The sequence below is a fragment of the Felis catus genome, chromosome F2, assembly GCF_018350175.1.
Source record: "Felis catus isolate Fca126 chromosome F2, F.catus_Fca126_mat1.0, whole genome shotgun sequence".
In the NCBI taxonomy this organism is placed as follows: Eukaryota; Metazoa; Chordata; class Mammalia; order Carnivora; family Felidae; genus Felis; species Felis catus.
This window is the reverse complement of record NC_058385.1, coordinates 57,322,623-57,341,111: the sequence shown is the minus strand read 5'-3', so window position 1 is coordinate 57,341,111 and position 18,489 is coordinate 57,322,623. Positions and strand designations below refer to the sequence as shown.

The 18,489-nt window shown below is 35.6% G+C and overlaps 1 protein-coding gene across 7 annotated transcripts in view; it reads left to right on the top strand.

Moving 5' to 3' along the window:
* The window catches only part of CSMD3 (CUB and Sushi multiple domains 3), a 1,245,869-nt gene that overhangs the window by 787,311 nt on the left and 440,069 nt on the right, over nucleotides 1–18,489 (top strand). For all 7 annotated transcript variants that reach the window (XM_045049906.1, XM_019823045.3, XM_019823042.3 and 4 more), the window contains 3 exons: nucleotides 8,399–8,581; nucleotides 13,380–13,706; nucleotides 17,450–17,644. In XM_045049906.1, coding sequence (XP_044905841.1) covers nucleotides 8,399–8,581; nucleotides 13,380–13,706; nucleotides 17,450–17,644 — 705 coding nt within the window. The remainder of the gene's footprint in view (nucleotides 1–8,398; nucleotides 8,582–13,379; nucleotides 13,707–17,449; nucleotides 17,645–18,489) is intronic.

Here is an 18,489-nt window from a genome sequence, read left to right as displayed (position 1 = left end):
CCTATCTTCCTGGAAATCACATCTGTGTTTACACAACCATTAGATAGCCCAGCCCCTTACCATTAATTGTTTGCCAGTGATAAGTCACTTGTCCTAGCTTTGATTCCCTAGAAAACAGATGCTGAGGCATAGCTTATAAACTAAATACTTTATGGGAGGAGAGAAGGAGTGCAATTCCAAAACAACAAAGATAAGGGGGAAAAGGGCTATAGCAGGGAAATGGAAGAATCAAGAATGATGTGATATGTTACTGAGTGTTTCTGAGTCGGCCACAACCTCACAAGAAATACATCTATGTCTTTGGTTATGTGGGTCATTTGTGTTTTGAAGCCACCATTTTGTGAAGAGGGAGGTAAGCAATTAATCCACTGGTCTCCTTCCCATTTCCTGCCCCTTGGTGGTCAAAATTCATCCCTCAGGCATTAAGTTCTCCACAGTCCCAGGTGGCATGAAAACCCCTTATGGGAGTTTGGGGAAGATCAAGCTTCTGGCAATCCTGTTGGGTCAAATATGGGCACTGGAGTGTCTATAGTTTTTGCTGCAATGGACAAGCTAAAGTAGAATGTGCTGATTGTTTCTCCCTGCCCCAAACCTGTAGAGGCTTGAGACAACTGGTAGTGTTAGAAAAGAAGCTAAGAGAAGTGGTCATGTCTCTTTTGCCATATTCCATTTGTAGAAGCTATCACTAATGCTGCCCAACACTCAAAGAGAGGAGAATTTGATTCTACCTTTGGGTAGGAGGAGCAAAAATAATTTGCAGATTTTGAGTTTCACCAAAATAGAGATTCTCTCTCACATAACCACAACATAACCATCCAGATTAGAAAATCAGCATTGATACAACATTATCAAATAATTCACAACCCCATTCAAATTTCACTATTCAAAAATGTCTCTAATGGTGCCTGGGTGGCTCAGTGTGTTGGGAGTCTACCTTCAGCTCAGGTCATGATCTCACAGCTGATGAGTTTGAGCCCCACGTCAGGCTCTGTGCTGACAGCTCAGATCCTAGAGCCTGCTTCAGATTCTGTGTCTGCCTCTGTCTCTTCCCCTCCCCCATTTGCACAGTCTCTTTCTCTCTTTGAAATATAAATAGACACTAAAAATAAAATGTCTCTTTTGCCTACCTTGTCCAGGATTCAACTCACAAAGTGATTGCAGTAATTCGTCATGTCTCTTTGCAATATGTCCCTCCGTCTGAGTCCATACAGTCTTTCCTCCTATCCAGACTTAGGCTAAGCATTTTTGACAGGAATACGACAGAAATTATTCTCAGTGTCTTACTGCATCACATCAGGGGCAAACAATGTCAGTATATCCCACACTGGTTATGTGATCCTTGATCACCCAGCAAAATTAGTGCTTTCTGGGTTTTTCCATGGTAACATCACCATTTTCAGCTTTGTGATTGATACTTGTTTTACAGACAGGTAATCCAAGACTACACTATTATTTTGTTTTTTATCAAAAATTCACCCAGAACCCAAAATCGCTATGATGCCTACAAAATGTTGATGTTTTATTTTTATTAATTCTACATTTTTTTGAACTGTCATTCTACACGCAGTTTTCTTTCCTCACTCATGTTTATATCAGTACAGATTTATGCATTTAAATTGCATTCAATCAGTTGTAATCTATCATTATTGGTGTTGTTTTGATGGTGAAACTGTCCCAGAATGGCCAGTGGGACCCCCTTAAGCTGGTCTTTATGTGCTTTTGATATGTCTCCACTGTTCTTTAAGCAATTTTTTTTTGACTCATCAGGGTGTTCTAGAGTTATATTGTTCTTTTCCTTGTCCAACCCTGGAATTAGCCTTCCTGGTACCTTTTAGTAAATAATGACATTTAGAAACCAAGATCTGGGCACTTAATGTGCCTTTTGCCATAGAGATTTATTGCTCTTTGTACTCATAGTGAATGGAACTCTAAAATATGTGTGCATATACACACACATGAACACACACACACATACACATATATATGTATATATGTGTATGCCGTTACGTTTGACATATATATGTATATATGTAAATACATTTAATCTATGTCTATCCAATCTGTGTTTATCTACATTTTAAACACAAGTGCACACCCATTCCCCAGTTTTGTTTTCCCTCAGGGTTCTTTGAAACCTTTCCTTTTTCTACATCTTCTTGTTGATAATGAGAAGTCTGGTTACCCTTATTGTCAAATTTATGCTTTTCACAATCCCCTTATATATACTTAATCTTCCAACATTCCTGCCTGTCTGCTTGGTCTTGTTTCTTGTTGTTTGGCCCCCAACCACCTTATCACCTACTTGACCTCACCACCTCCTCAACCCTTAGTGCCACCATCACTGCCTCTGCTATTGGCTGAATATTTGTATTCCCCTGTAATTTATATGTTGAAATCCAATGCCCAATGTGATGGATTTGGAGGTGGGGCCTTTGGGAGGTGATTAGGTCACCAGAGTGGAATCCCAATGAATGGGGATTAGTGCCCCCAAAGAACTCCCTCACCTCTTCCACCACCTGAGGACACAACTATAGGAGAAGAAAGTTTTCCCTTCTAGGTTCTAATTAAGTTGACATAAGACAGACTAACAGGAGAAAAACAGATGTTGATTTCATATTTACATGAACCCCAATGATATTCAGCTCCTTGAGAGTCAAACAATTGAGGTTTATATACCATACTGAGCTAGGGAGAAGGAGATAGGGGTCTGGGATTTCAAAGAGGAGGAAGACAATTTACAGGAAGAAGGGGAGAACTTATGTTTTTAAACAAATGTTTGCCCTGCCCTGCAGAGACAATGGAACATGGAGAGGAATCTAAATCAACAGGTCTTGATGGGTTCCTTCCAGCTTATCATACACACCTCATACTCTTTGTTATTTTCGGTGATAGCTGTCTTTCAGGCCAGGATCTCTATCTGAATGCTTTCAGGCAGTTGAGAGGGAGGCAAAAGCTCCTCCTGGGTCCCTTGGGTCCTGATTGTCTTCAGCTGAAAACAATCCACACATCAAAGTGGCCACTCTGGTATGGCCTACCCTGGACCCCATCACAGCAAAAAGAAGGCTGCCTATTAACCAGGAAATAGGCTGTCTCCAGACACCAAATCTGCTGGCATTTGATCTTAAACTTCCCAACCCTTAAAGCTGAGAGAAACAGATTTCTGTTGTTTATAAACCACCCAGTCTATGGTATTCTTTTAAAGTATCCCCAATGGACTCATCTTCTTAACCCCAACCAAGTCACCACCTACAGAAGGAAAAAGAAGAAAAAAGACTACGTATCTTTTCTGATAGTGCTTTTCTTCCACCTTTCCTTCCTTGCTCTTCTCCATTTCATTCAGTGAAGTAACCCTACGAAGGCTCAAGCTTCAATGAAGCCTTTACCTGTTTGCCAGTCTCCAGCTCCAAGGGGACTTAGCTATACCTCCTTTGTGCCCTCATTTAAGAACAAAAGGGAAACATCTTATTTGTCTTTATATTCCTTATGCTTAGTATTATTTTGGTACACATTAGAAACAAAATATGTGTTTCTAAGTGGGTAAAGAATAAAAATTCCTCTGATATGGTTTCGTGATTAAGACTGCTATATACCTGAACTCTGCAATACACAAGCTTTGTGAAATTGTCCAAGTTATAGTCTTTGTTTGGGCTGTTGAAACAAAAATATCATAGACTCAGTGGCTTATAACAACAACTATCTATCTAGTCTGGAGACTAGAAAATCCAAGATCAAGGTACTGGCAGATTCGGTGCCTGATGAGAGTCCTCTAGTTCCTAGAGGGCCGTCTTCTCCCTGTGTCCTCACATGGCAGAAGAGGCAAAGGAGCTTTATAAGGCTTCTTTCATAAGGGCACTAATCGCATTAATCAGGGTCCTACCTTCATGACCTAAAACTCTAAAACTCCTAAAAACTCTACCTTCAAATGCCATCACACTGGGGATTAGGTTTCAGCATATGAATTGGGATGAGGGGGCCACAAATATTCAGTCTAGAGCTTTAGTCACCTTTTCTGACCCTCAGCTTTCTCATCTGTAAATGGAGATGACAATGATTTCTTCATGGGGTTGTTATGGGGATTAAATTACATAATTAATCTTTTAAATAAAGGTTTTCATTGTGCCAGTATAGTCTCGATACTCAAAAAATGATAGTCATTATTATTAATTTTCCTTTGGGACTATTTCTACTGTGACAACCATCTGTTGCATATTGATTATTTGTTCAGATATTAGTTTCACCTCAGGTAAAAAAAAATTTCAAAGGCAGTGATGCATGATAGGTATCTATTTATTATACTTACTGCATGTTGTTTTTCAGTCTGAGAGTACTGCAGCTTTGAAATTACATCTTTGTTTGAAAGTGTATGTTTGACTTTTAAAAATCAAGGAGCAAAGAAAGAAACATATGGTTTCAAAATAGTAGAGTAAGCACTTACTCTCAGTCCTAAACCAAAGGTGTTAGAAAATATATTTTAAAAATTCATTGATGCTTAAAAATGGGAAGAGGAAATCTCAGTTGCCATGAGGCTGTAGAAGATTCCTAAGAAAAATATATATAAATAAACTTGTAAATATACATATGTGAAATACAGAGGTAAGCTGAGAATCTCATAAACCACTGCCATCATGGGAGACTGCATTTTATGCAGTTTATGCATAAGAGGCTACTGGGCACTGGGGCTAGAAGCCTCCAGGGAGGGGTCCCCTAACAATGCTGAGAAACCACAGTGATTACCACAGAGGAAAATTTTTCAGCTATGGAGCCAAATGCCCAGATATGGAAGAGAGTCCAGTGCAGGAAGCACCCAGGGTGCCTGCGTGGTTCAGCTGGTTAAGCATCAGACTCTTGATATTGGCTTAGGTCATGATCTCATAGTCATGAGATCAAGCCCCACATGGGAACTCCATGCTGAGCATGGAGACTGCTCTGGATTCTCTCTCTCTCCCTCTCTCTCTGCCTCTCCTTCACTCATGCTCTCTCCATCTCCCAAAATAAATAAACAATCTTTTCAAAAAAAGAGTGTTCTAACTCAAAATGAAGACCACAAGAGTGGACTGTAGCACAGATTAATGGAAAAGTTAATACCTAGAAATACAAGGTGATTCTGACATTAGAAGAAATAAGCTTGAAGGTGGCAGGTGTTGAAGGTGACGATGGGGATTTTAGGACCTGCAGTGTTACAGAGAAGCAAGCAAATACGAATGTTTATTTGACAGATGCTCAAAGCCAACAATCTTGTTCTCAAGTACTTCCTCCTGCCCCTTCATCACAGGCTTGACAACCAGTCTGATTTACCACATTATCTTCCAACATGCTGCTTTAGAAGAACATTTTCTCTGCTGCTCTCTTCATACGCTTCTACTTATACCCAAGGAAACATTGTAAATCATTATATAGATATCCTCACAAAAATAAAGGCAGAAACTGTATTCATGAACAAATAATAGAAGTTTATGAAACAATAAAAAGTAATAATCATTAAATATTCAAGAAATGACAACATAATTTTTCAGTCTATAGGTTGAATTGAGGTTAGATAAACATGGAATTAGATAAACATATATATATATATATGCATATATATGTATATATAAGTTGGAATATATGTAATTAGTAAATTGTATATAACTTACTAATTATATGTAATCAATATATACATATATATTTACATATATATTTCTTCAACAATGCAGAATAGAGAATTTGAAAAATGAGAATTTGAAAGATTGAGCAACAGGAAGGCTAGACCTCAAATTCCAATATTCAATGTAAATGAGTTTTAGAGAGATGAGAGTATATAAGAAACAATATTTTAAAGGAAAGACTGCTAAAAATTTCTTAAAACTTAAAAAAAACCTTGCAAGTTATTTGACAGATAAAATCTATCAAGCGCCAAGTGTAAAAAAAAAATATAAACCAATACCTAGGTAAATGATAGTGACATTAAAAACAGCAAGTCTAGGGTTGATTGGATGGCTCAGTTGATTTGAGCATACGATTCTTGATTTCAGCTCAGGTCATGATTCCAGGGTTGTGAGATTGAGCCCTGCATCAGGCTCCACACTGAGCATGGAACCTGCTTGAGATTCTCTCTCTTTCTCCTTCTGCCCCTCTCCCCCACCCATGTTCTCTCTCTCTCTTTAAACTAAAAATAAAACAAAATAAAATAAAATAATAGATAAGATAAAATAAAATAAATAAAATAAAATAAAAAAAATAAAATAAAATAAAACAAAATAAAACCCCCAGCAAGTCTAAAAAGGAATGCCACTATTTATGGTAAGGGAGAAGAATGATGCATAGGACAGATTAATTATAAGAAAATTAGAATCCCTTTGGTATCATATTTCTCATCAGAATTACTGGATGGATACAAGGCCAGGGAAAAACACCTTCAAAATGGTGATGGAACATAACTTTGAATTAAAATCTGTGGCTTATCAACTATCATTCAATAGTGAGGGCAAAATAAAGACATTTTCAGATGAAGAAGAATCCATTTTTTCGATAACAGAAACAATTTCAATTTCAAGGCATGAGAGAAATGCAATTTTGTGAGCCTGTTGACAATGTCATCCCACCATAACCTAGCACTTAAGCCTGTTTACTCCCACTTAACATTTTCCAAATCCTGGAAAATGTCATTTTTCTAAAATATGTAAGTTGCCAATATTGCCCCTTCCTCTGCCACCCCCCCAAAAATGCTTTGAGTAGAAAAAAAATTTTTGGAGAGATTAAACTGATAGATACCTACTTCAAAATTAGCCCACACTCAGCCAACATTTTCTCTTAACACATTCTAACACCCAGGGATCTAACTTTTCCTGTTCCACAAACTAGCCTAAAGACCAGTGAAAGTTGCAAAATTACAAACCTCTTTCTCTGATATTACACCTGGATAGGGATAGAATTATACAAAAATCTAGACTAAAGTCACTACGGCATAAGTAAAAAGAAAATATCAAATCCAGTGTATTAAAGGAATCATTGTACCCATATGTGGTTTCTGCTAAAAATATAAGGGTGTTCAAAAGTTAATCCAAAATTATTGTTTGGTTAAAGTAAGAGCAAGTTATAGAATACCTTTGACAGCATACTACCACATAAAGTATCATATATACGTAAACAATACTATAGAGTTGTAGGTAAGATTTTTATATTCATATAAATATAGATGTTTATAATATTCCATATTATGTGTTTCTATGTATAATTATAACATACATACATGGGGAAAGAATCGGAAAGATACACACTAAATTGGTGCTGGTAAATTGCAGAACCAACAATGTATGCTTGGTGGAATATCAGAATAGAGGCCATAACTTTATCTCCAACTTTTACCTTTTAAGTGTAATTTTAATTTTTTTGCTGTAGTTTTGAGAACTGTATTAATGTGATTTCATGTGAGTTAAAAACCTAAACAACCATCACAGTAATTTACCACTGACATTCATAGCTTCACGTGAAGACCCCAGACATTTGGAGCCTCTTTGAATACAAGTTAAGAGAGTGCTTTCATGTGCTTTCAAGAGAATTTTAACCAACCTTCTTCATTTTCATGCATATAAAAAACATTTCTGGAGGAACGTATCTGGGTAATTTGGAATACAAAATTGATACCTGTCCTAAGGAGTTTTTTTCGGGGGGTCTAGTAGGGGAAATAATTAAACCAACAAGTGTCAGGGAAAATGGCTGCTCCTAGGGGAAAGGCATTCACTGAGAGCTGTAGGAGCACTGAGGCAGACATTACCTCACATCCTGGTCATGATGTAAGGATTCACTGCATCATGTACAGATAAGAAATATTTTCAGTATTTGGGGGAAATACATACATGTGTATATATGTGTGTGCATATATGTAGTGCAGACAAAAATTTAAATCTTGTCATAATTGTGCTGTTGGGCACAAACACTGGCCTGTGCTCTGATGACCTCAGTTTTCCCATCTACAAAATGAGAGAACTACGTTAATTGTTCCCTAAAGGTCATGTCATCAAATTGTGTTCACAGGAATAGCAAAAGAGGGGCACCTGGGAGGCTCAGTTGATTGTGTCTGACTTTGGATCCGGTCATGATCTCATGGTCTGTGGGTTCAAACCTCACATCAGTCTCTGTGCTGGCATCTCAGAGCCTAAGCTTGCTTCAGATTCTGTGTCTCCCCCTCTCTCTCTGCCCTTCCCCTGCTTGTGCACTCTCTCTCTCTCTCTCTCTCTCATTCTCAAAAGTAATAAACATTTAAAAAATTTAAAAGAAGAGTAGCAAAAGAAAAAAATTAAATTTGGAAAATGTATTAATCTTTTTTTTCCTGAAATATCTCAGATATAGAGAGTGTACATCTACTAAACTGGTTATGCGGATATCATATGCCTAAAACTTTAATCTTCTATTTTTGCAGAAATTGAAAAAGAAAGTTGTGGTGATCCTGGTACACCCTTATATGGAATTAGAGAAGGAGATGGATTTTCTAATCGTGATGTTTTAAGGTTCGAGTGCCAGTTTGGGTTTGAATTAATTGGAGAGAAATCCATTGTTTGTCAAGAGAATAACCAATGGTCTGCAAACATACCCATCTGTATCTGTGAGTACCAAATGCTTTGCTTTCTGATAGCATATGTTACCCTGTCCTTGCATATAATTGCTTTTGTAATTAATTGCAAAGAGCTGGAACCGTGTAATTATTTTTGAATGAGTAGCACTTTGTGATACTATCTTTAACAAGTGTGCTTATGCCAAATTATAAATTTCATTAAAGATTTAAATAAAGTTAACATAGTTCACTTGGTAATTGCAAAATATATATTACATCTGTTCTTATAGAATTTTATTGATGGCACTTTATACTTTATAGATAGGATACCTCTTATGGAAATTATACATCTGAGCTAATTCTAGTAGATTCATTTATTTATTTTAACAAGATAGTATATGCTTATTTTCAATCAGAAACACTTAAAATATTTAAAGCTTATATTCTATGTATAATGCATGAACTTATTTTTACTTGTAGATGCTCACACTAACGCATACTTATGTGCTGTTTATTTATATTGCACAGAAAAAAACTCCATTAATGTTTATGATATACAGTATGGTTGGATTAAAAGAATGTATTTGTTTAAATACATGAAAACATTCCAATGTAACTACAACAAAAATATAATTTGTATTATCTATTGATATACTTTTAGTTTCAGTTAAATACCAACAAATGCAACTTCCCAGATATGGGTGCAATATGGAAAATTTTGCTTTTTGGTTTTGACTATTCACTATTCAATGGTAACGTAGAAAGCCAATACTCATGAAAATAAAAAAAAATGTTTCTTATGTAGCATTCTGAAGTTATTTAACATTTTTAAAGAAGTAACGGAACTTTTAAAGAGACTACAGGTCATCTAATATATATTTTGCATAGTTAAAAATAATAGGGGTGCCTGGGTAGTTCATTTGGTTGAGTGTCTGGCTCTGGATTTCGGCTCAGGTCTTGACCCCCGTGTTGGGCTCTGCACTGAATGTGGAGCCTACTTAAGATTCTCTCTCTCTTCCCCTCTGCACCTCTGCCCTACTCATGCAAGCGCTCTCTCTCTCTCTCTCTCTCTCTCTCTCTCTCTCTTCAAAAACAAAAACAAAACAAAACAAACAAGTAAAAAGAAAGAAAAGAAAAAGAAAATAGAAAATAAGCAAGCAATACTATCTCTCAGTATAGTGTCTGGATACATATTGCAATGATACCTAATCTGATGTTTTAGCAAAGTGGGTATTTTTTGAATGTTCCAGAAATTTCCCTAATTAAAATATGTTTTGCTTGCTCGTTAGGGAATGTAGGAGAGGAAGAGAGCATAGACCTCCTCAATAGATCCCTCTCCTTTAATGTCAGTGTTCATCCCTAACCAAGATCACCTTGCGAAGTTCCTTCTGTGAAAGAAGACAATATATTAGGAGAATTTGATTGGATTTCGTTAGCATTATGGAAAACTTAGCAATTCTTCAAAAGATTTCACTTAAAGACCTTTAGTTCTAGGTATTCTTCCCTGGAGACAATGTTTGTGTAATATGGAGAATCTAGTAATGTAGTGTATCACACCAAAAATAAAACTATTTGGGGCATCTGGGTGGCTCAGTTGGTTAAGCATCCGACTTCGGCTTGGGTCATGATCTCACGATTCATGGGTTTGAGCCCTGTGTCTGGCTCTGTGCTGATAGCTCAGAGCCAGGAGCTTGCTTTAAATTCTGTGTCTCCCTCTGTCTCTGCTCCTCCCCTGCTCATGCTCTCTCTCTCTCTCTCTAAAAAATAAACATTAAAAAATTTAAAAGAAAATAAAAAATAAAACTATTTTAAGTCATTTAAGAGATGCTAAAATACAGTCAATAAAATATTTAAAATAATGCTGACTAAAACAAATTAAACTCTTGAAATTCTAGAGAAGACATTTTTTACTATTTTTAAAAAGAATAAAGTCCTAAAACTTGATATATGATAAATATGTAATAATGAATAGTTTCCTGTATACCAACAATATCTAATTTGAAAATGTAATTGAAAGTTAATTTAGTCAGAAAAATAAAATTATAAAATATGTAGAAATAATTCTTACATAATTCCAAATAACTCACAGAAAATTACAAGCTTATTCAGAAAAGGAGAGTTTATGGAAAAAAAAAGAGATAGATGCATGTTACAGAATGAGAGGGCATTATATTAAATATGTGAATTATATAGAAGTTGCCTTGAAATTTCAGTAAAAATCCTAACATAATTTCTTTGAGAACTGATGTAATGTGCTGATACACAGCTAGGTAAAAAAACAGGCAACAATAGAATAGACATGAGACTTTTTTAAAAGAAAAAGTGCCTATGTACTAAAGTACATAAAGATACATCTAACAATATTAAGTTACTACCGTAAAATTAATATGGTACTCACAGAAATATAACACTGAGTCAAAGGAAATTACAGTAACAACTGCATCTAATACAATTAAGGGTTTAGAGTATTATATTGGCATTGGCCTATTTATCTGACAAAGGAGATCAGCATGACAGATTTTGGTCATCCCTTGTCCCAAATGGGCATCATTTAGATCAGAGACTAGCAAACTAAGGACTGTGTGACAAATCTAGCCTGAAGCCTCGTTTGGAAACAAAGTTTTACTGGAACGTAACTGTGTACTTTGGTTTACCTGTTGCACATGGCTGCTTTCCTTGCTATAGGAAGAGTTAAGAGTTGACTCCTGCTATAGTGGCAGACTTAAGTAGTTGCAAAATAGACCATGTGGCTTATAAAGCCAAAGGATTTACTATCTGTCCCTTTACAGAACACGTTTGCTGAGCCTACATTTAGATCAAGGGTTATAGAATCAGAAGATTCCTGGATGCAGGCAGGTAAAAGTTTGAAAAGGGCACAGGACTAGGTACATGTGTCCCCATTATGGAAGTGGTAGGCAACTGTAGTGCGTTCACTTTTTCAAAGAAGCTAGAACTCCACATTTTTCAGCCTCAACGTGAAATAGATTGATTTTAAAATGTGACTTCAAATTTTTGTACAGGCATAAGAAAAAATTGTATCAAACACATTTGCAGTCTGGATCCAGCCCAGTGGCTATCAGTTTCCAAGACCTGGTTTTAACATCGGTCCCGTACAGACGAGGCAAGCTTAGGTTAGAAAGTATTTATTTAAAATGATAAATAATTATACATGTATAATAAGTAACTGATTATATATATATATATATTTATATACATATATATACACACATATATACACATATATATATACACACACACATATATATAATCCCTATTGTTATTTTACATATTTTATACATATATGTAGGTATAGGTATATTTTTGTCTTTATATTTCTGTAGATAGGTAGATATTGGTCTAATTTCTGAATGTTAATAAAAGATCTGAACTTAAATGCAATATAAAGAAATTATTATTTTTAACTCAAATTAAAACAAATTATGCTAAAATTATTAAGAGAATAATGTAGGAATACTATATGAATTGTAATATTGAATGAATATTATAAACTAAGAGTTCATAGTCTTAAATATCAGATTTCATGAGCCTATAATTCCCAAAAAAGAGAAAATGGAGGAATCTTCATATTTACTAGTAGGCAAAGAAGGGCAAATTCATAATATGAGATATCATTGTCCCTATCAATTAAGAAAGGTCAAATAGTCATAATATTTTATGCTGGTGGAGGTTTTGTACTCTCTAACGTATTAATTATATTTCAGTATGAGTTATATTTCAGTAAAAGTTAATACAACTTTTCTAGACAGAAATTTATCAAACTATTTTCAGGCCTAAGGTTCATACTCTTTGTAAATAAAATTTGGTGCAAAATTAGATGAGTTTGATTTTGTTTAAATTATGTAATAAAAAGCACCCGAAGACAATACATCATTCCTTTATGATTTCCGCTATGCACTAAGACCATTTACTTTTCTGTTTTTTATCTTTTTTCAACTTTCTAAATGTTCTGTGTGATACTTTAGCTTAGATGTTTTGAAAAGTTAAAAGAAAACTGGAGAGGGATGGAGCAGGGGCAGTGAGAGACTTCATCTTAGAAAGGTGTGAGTTTAGTTGTTTTTCCAGCATTAGCCACTAGTGGTGGATGTTTATAAAAGTTAGTTTGTCTCCTTTGTCTCCTTGTCTGTGTTGTAAACTCTTAGAGCTTCCCATGGCAATGGTAGGATTGAAACTCACCTAGTCACCACCCTCGTCCACGTTTTGTCTGTGCTACAACATCCCAGTTCTGTTAATATCCGCATAATATTTTTTGTCTTCAATCATTTGATGAGCATTATTGCTTTGTATGGAAATCTGTATATATTTCACCATTTTTTTTAATTGAGAAAGAGAGAGAGAGAGGGAAGGAGAAAGACAAGGCAGAGGAAGAGGGAGAGAATCTCAAGAAGGCTCTACAATCAGCACCTCAGCACAGAGGCTGCGTGGGGCTCAATCCCCCCAGGGTGAGATCATGACCTGAAGCAGAAATCAATCCAGAGTCCCTTGCTTAACCGACTGAGCTACCCAGGTGCCTCACCAGTCTTCTTTCGTATGCAAAGAAACAAAAACCTTGAACAGCATTCTAACATAAATATGATAGATGTCTAAATAAATTGCCTTTATTACTCCTATGATATTTTTGTGCATATTTAAGCACACGGTTATCCAAAGTAATAGTTGCCTTTTCTAATATGTGAAAATAGTAACCTTTTTTTCTCTGTTTTATAAGATGATTTACATTGTTTAATCTTATTTTTTTCAAGCTACTAATTGGTTATCATAGTTGTACAATGTGGCAAAATAAGGTGAAATATTACTTTTGAACATTTATTGTATTTTATAATTTTAACAGTTCCTTGCCTGTCTAACTTTACTGCACCAATGGGAACAGTGCTTTCTCCTGATTACCCAGAAGGGTATGGAAATAATTTAAACTGCATCTGGACCATAATCTCTGATCCAGGGAGTCGGATACATCTTTCTTTTAATGACTTTGATCTGGAATCTCAGTTTGACTTCCTTGCGGTTAAAGATGGTGACTCTCCAGACTCCCCGATTCTTGGAACCTTTACTGGGGCCGAGGTGCCCTCCCATCTGACTAGTAATAGTCATATACTGCGATTGGAATTTCAAGCTGACCACTCAATGTCAGGACGTGGCTTCAACATCACTTATAACAGTAAGTTTATCTTTTCCATATAATGTATTTCTACCAAGTAGAGCTAGAAAGGAATCATGTAAACCAGCTCTCTGGTTCCATAGACAAGGAAACTTAAACAATGTTGTGTGTGTGTGTGTGTGTGTGTGTGTGTGTGTGTGTATGTGTGTGTGTGTGTGTGTGTGTGTGTATATATATATATATAAACTTGAACAAGTTCTCCCTCTCTCTCTCTCTATATATATATATAATGTACCAGGAATAATTCTTCATTTCCAACCATATTTTACTCCCTGTTGTGTCATTTCTCTTGGTTTGTGAGAAGCCTGATATTAAGGAAATATGTTTCAAATATTATGATGTCAGCCAATATATTAGTTTATTCTATTAAATCTTATAAGCATAAGATCAAACCTAAAGTGTATCATATACTTTGCTCCATTATTGGTGTGCAAACATATAAGGGAAATAAATCTTTCTTTCAAAATATTCATAAACCAATAGGGAACCTTAAACCAATAATGACAACACAGAGTTACAATTCTAAAGATGAAATTCACAAGGCTGAAATTCACAAGAAACATTACAGAAGAGAAAATCATTAACATAGGAGCAGTAGACCACTGACCTGCCACCATGGGGAAGAAATACCTTAGAGATTAAGAGCATCCTCTCTACAGTGAAACTACACAACTTCACATGTTGGCTTTGCCCCATTTTTAGGTTTAAAATTGAGCCTCAGTGTCCTCATCAGTAAACCATCTTTGGTTTCTATAAGGAATAAATTAGGTGATGCAGACAAATAATTTGGCAGGGAGTAGATGACGCATAGTAAATGCTCAATAAACATTAGCTGTCATTGCTTACTTGCCTTTTGAACTACTACCTTAACATCTTATTTAATTGTGTTTACTATGTTGCTATATTTTGATATTTCTTTGAGGTTATTTACCTATTGTCTGTCACTCACATTCTTTGTATTTTTTTTGGAAAAAAAATGCCAAAAATATAGCAAAAAGATGAATCACATGAAGGAGAATATATCATAGTAGGTTAATATACTCACATACTTTGCTTCTGTTTGCAAATGTTTTCCTAAAGAATAGAACACTACTGATTTTTCTTGTTTTTTTTTTTTTCTTCCCCCTCCCTTGAAGGTACCACACTCTGGCACATATTGACCAACTTGATGAGTTAATATTTGTTAATATTTGTGACATATGACAATAGGATCTAGTTTCCTGTTCTATAAAAAAGAATTGCATCCAGGGGTGCCTGGGTGGCTCAGTCGGTTAAACCTCCAACTTTGGCTCAGGTCATGATCTCACTGTTCATGAGTTCAGGCCGCGTCAGGCTCTGTGCTGACAGCTCAGAGCCTGGAGCCTGCTTTGGATTCTGTGTCTCCCTCTCTCTCTGCCCTTCCCTGTTTCACTCTTTTCCTCTGTCTCTCTCTCAAAAATAAATAAACATTCAAAAAAAAAAAAAAAAGAATCACATCCCTAACCCTGACAATCAGTGCTGAGTTTTGGCAATTAGTAACAGAAAGCAGTTATTGCCTTTTCCAAGTGTCACTAGTGGTGAAATTGTCAACATGTAATTGTATATCATTAAAGTTAAATTAGCTGTGACATGTGTCATACAGACTGCTGTATAAAAGAGTTGCTTTATCTGAAAGTCCTTTTAAAAATATTTCATATGTATATATATATGTGTGTGTGTGTGTGTGTGTGTGTGTGTGTGTGTGTATACACACACACACACATGCTTATCTATCTATTTATAATTTTTATTTTGTCTTCAAGGCACATTATTTTTAACTTTAATGTTTATGATACCTTCAGGGAATTATGGAAATATGCCTCCTTGTTTCTTGTTCTGTGTCTCTAGTAAATAATTTAATTGATCATATGAAAATTATTATATTTAATGTTTTCTACTGAAGTTATTTTTTTTCTGAAAAAAAACTTATCAGGCATTATATATAGGAACAACGAGGCTTAATCAATTGCGGGTTTTTTGTTTTGTTTTGTTTTGTTTTTTGTTTTTTTAGTTTTTCTATTTTACTTATTTATTTATTTTTCAATATATGAAGTTTATTGTCAAATTGGTTTCCATACAACACCCAGTGCTCATCCCAAAAGGTACCCTCCTCAATACCCATCACCTACCCTCCCCTCCCTCCCACCCTCCATCAACCCTCAGTTTGTTCTCAGTTTTTAACAGTCTCTTATGCTTTGGCTCTCTTCCACTCTAACCTCTTTTTATGGTTTTTGGGTTTTTTAGAATCACAGCAAAAACCAATAATTAGAAATAAATGCATCTACAAAAATATATTGTCTATATTTTAGAATTTACCTTAATATTCTTCCATACCATTTAACTTAAAAATGAGGAGAATGGTAAATCAAAATTATATAATTTATGAACAATATCAAAGCAATGATTAATGAGAAAATTTGAAATAACTGCATGTACTTATGTAGCATGAATATAATAATGTAAATACCTCACAAACTATTTTTTACACATTTAGATTTTGCTGTTTTAAATGTTCTTCCATTTGTATTGTGCTAATTTAAACATTTATGGTGCATGTTTAGTCATACAGATGAATGAAATGAGAAATTTGGAGGGCTCATTTAATCTATAATGTTCAGAAATTCAAGCATATTAATATGTAAGCATATTGTCCCTACACTGCTGCTGACTTGCTAAGACTTGCCTAAATATATCCTGGGAGACACAAAATAAAATAAAGTGGCCCTGAATGCAAGAACTCACATTCTCTTGGGGCGCCTGGGTGGCTCAGTAGGTTAAGCATCGGACGTCAGCTCAGGTCATGATCTCACAGTTTGTGAGTTCCAGCCCCGTGTTGGGCTCTGTGCTGACAGCTCAGAGCCTGGAGCCTGCTTCAGATTCTGTGTCTCCCTCTCTCTGTTCCTCCCCCACTTGCACTCTGTCTCTCTCTCTCTCTCTCAAAAATAAATAAAGATTAAAAAAAAAATTTAAAGAACTCACATTCTCTTCCGACATGAAACAAATAACCCAAGATACAATATGTTGTTGAGAAAAAAATTAGAAGCCGTACAAAGAGATATATTTCAATCCTATCTCTCTGACCTGAGGCAAATACTTATCTGTTGCTGAATCTCACATTACTCTTTAAAGTTCTAAATGTTAAATGACATAATGACATTTCCAAAGATCCTTATAAGAGTGGCTACAACATAGTAATTATAAGAGTTAGCTCCCTTCCCTTTTCCTAGATGGCAGAAAATAGATGACAAATGGAAAATTAGAAAGAAATTTTAAGACTTTCATACCAGATTGGAACATTTCACTATAGCCTCACAAGACTATTTCTCCATTCCAAGGAGTAACATCACGAAAGTTTACAGTGAGATGTGGTCAATGTGCTTTGTATTCACAATAATTGGAATTCTGACCAGTTTATACAGAAAATTTTACATACCGTAAACCCCAGTGATCTCCAGAAGTAAGCAGAAACAATTCTGTTTTGAAATGTAATCTTAGATTATAATTCATATTTTAAAACAATCATACCTATTTACATCATGGATATACATCACAGGCAAACAGGGTCAAAGGAGAGGCTCTCATTTTTTTTTTCTTTTTTTAAAAAATAAAGGCTTATCTAGAAATAAACATAATCTTTTCAAAAGTCAGTTTTTCTCACTCCACATACACAAGGGTCCCTCTCATACTGCTTGTTTGTGTGTTTTTGTTTGTTTCCTCTTCTCCAGCATTTGGGCATAATGAATGTCCTGATCCTGGAATACCAATCAACGCACGGCGGTTTGGGGACAACTTTCAATTAGGAAGTTCAATTTCAGTTATTTGTGAAGAAGGATTTATTAAAACCCAGGGAACAGAGACAATTACGTGTATTCTTATGGATGGAAAAGTAATGTGGAGTGGACCAATTCCAAGATGTGGAGGTAAGTGCAATGGTCAGTGAAAATTATAACCCCATTGTTGAAGGATTTTTTACCACAATACCCGGGACTCGTTGTCTCGCCACTTTGAAGAATGAAGAGGTGAACACAAAATGAGCAGCAGGCCAAAATTCCTTAGAATGTAAGATCAGAAAGGAAGAAGAGTAGAAAAGCTCTCTTTATAGAGAGAGAACATTAGAAAGTGAATGCCTGTGACTATAGGCAAGAGTCCCTGTTGTAGAAGGTTCTGGTCAGCACCCACTCCCTCCTTCCCCCTTGTTCCTCCTCAGGTTCTACCTTATTGACTTGATAGCTCTAGGTGCTGGGTTGTCCATTGCTGATTGGCTCGTTTCCATTGTATGAGGGGTGGTCTATGGCCATACTTTGGTCTTTTGTCAAATTCCTGAGAGAAACCCGAGAGGAAGTAGGTGGGGTCTGTTATGTTCTTAAGAAGAACCTTAGGCCTGGGGGGGGGTTTGCTGTGGTCAGATACTCCCAACATTGTTACAAAATAGGTGTTTTTCCCCAACCAGGGACCTCAGGCCCTAATCTTTCCCTCTCTTCCTACTGAATCCTATCTTCTTCTATTATACCATCATCATTGTGAACTGGAAACTGTATTTAACCATATGTGCATATATACATTAGGTATATGTGTTAAACAAATTACACTTCTAGTTTTTCATGTTAAAATAATTGCTTAGAAACCTTTTAAAAAGTCCCCTTTAAAAAGAACTCTTAATAAAAGGTATACATTAATAAATGGTAAATATTGGTTGCATGTGCAAATTCTCTTTAGTGTACTTCAGAGTTACAGTTTAGTACACTTTCTAGTTTCTAGTCATCTT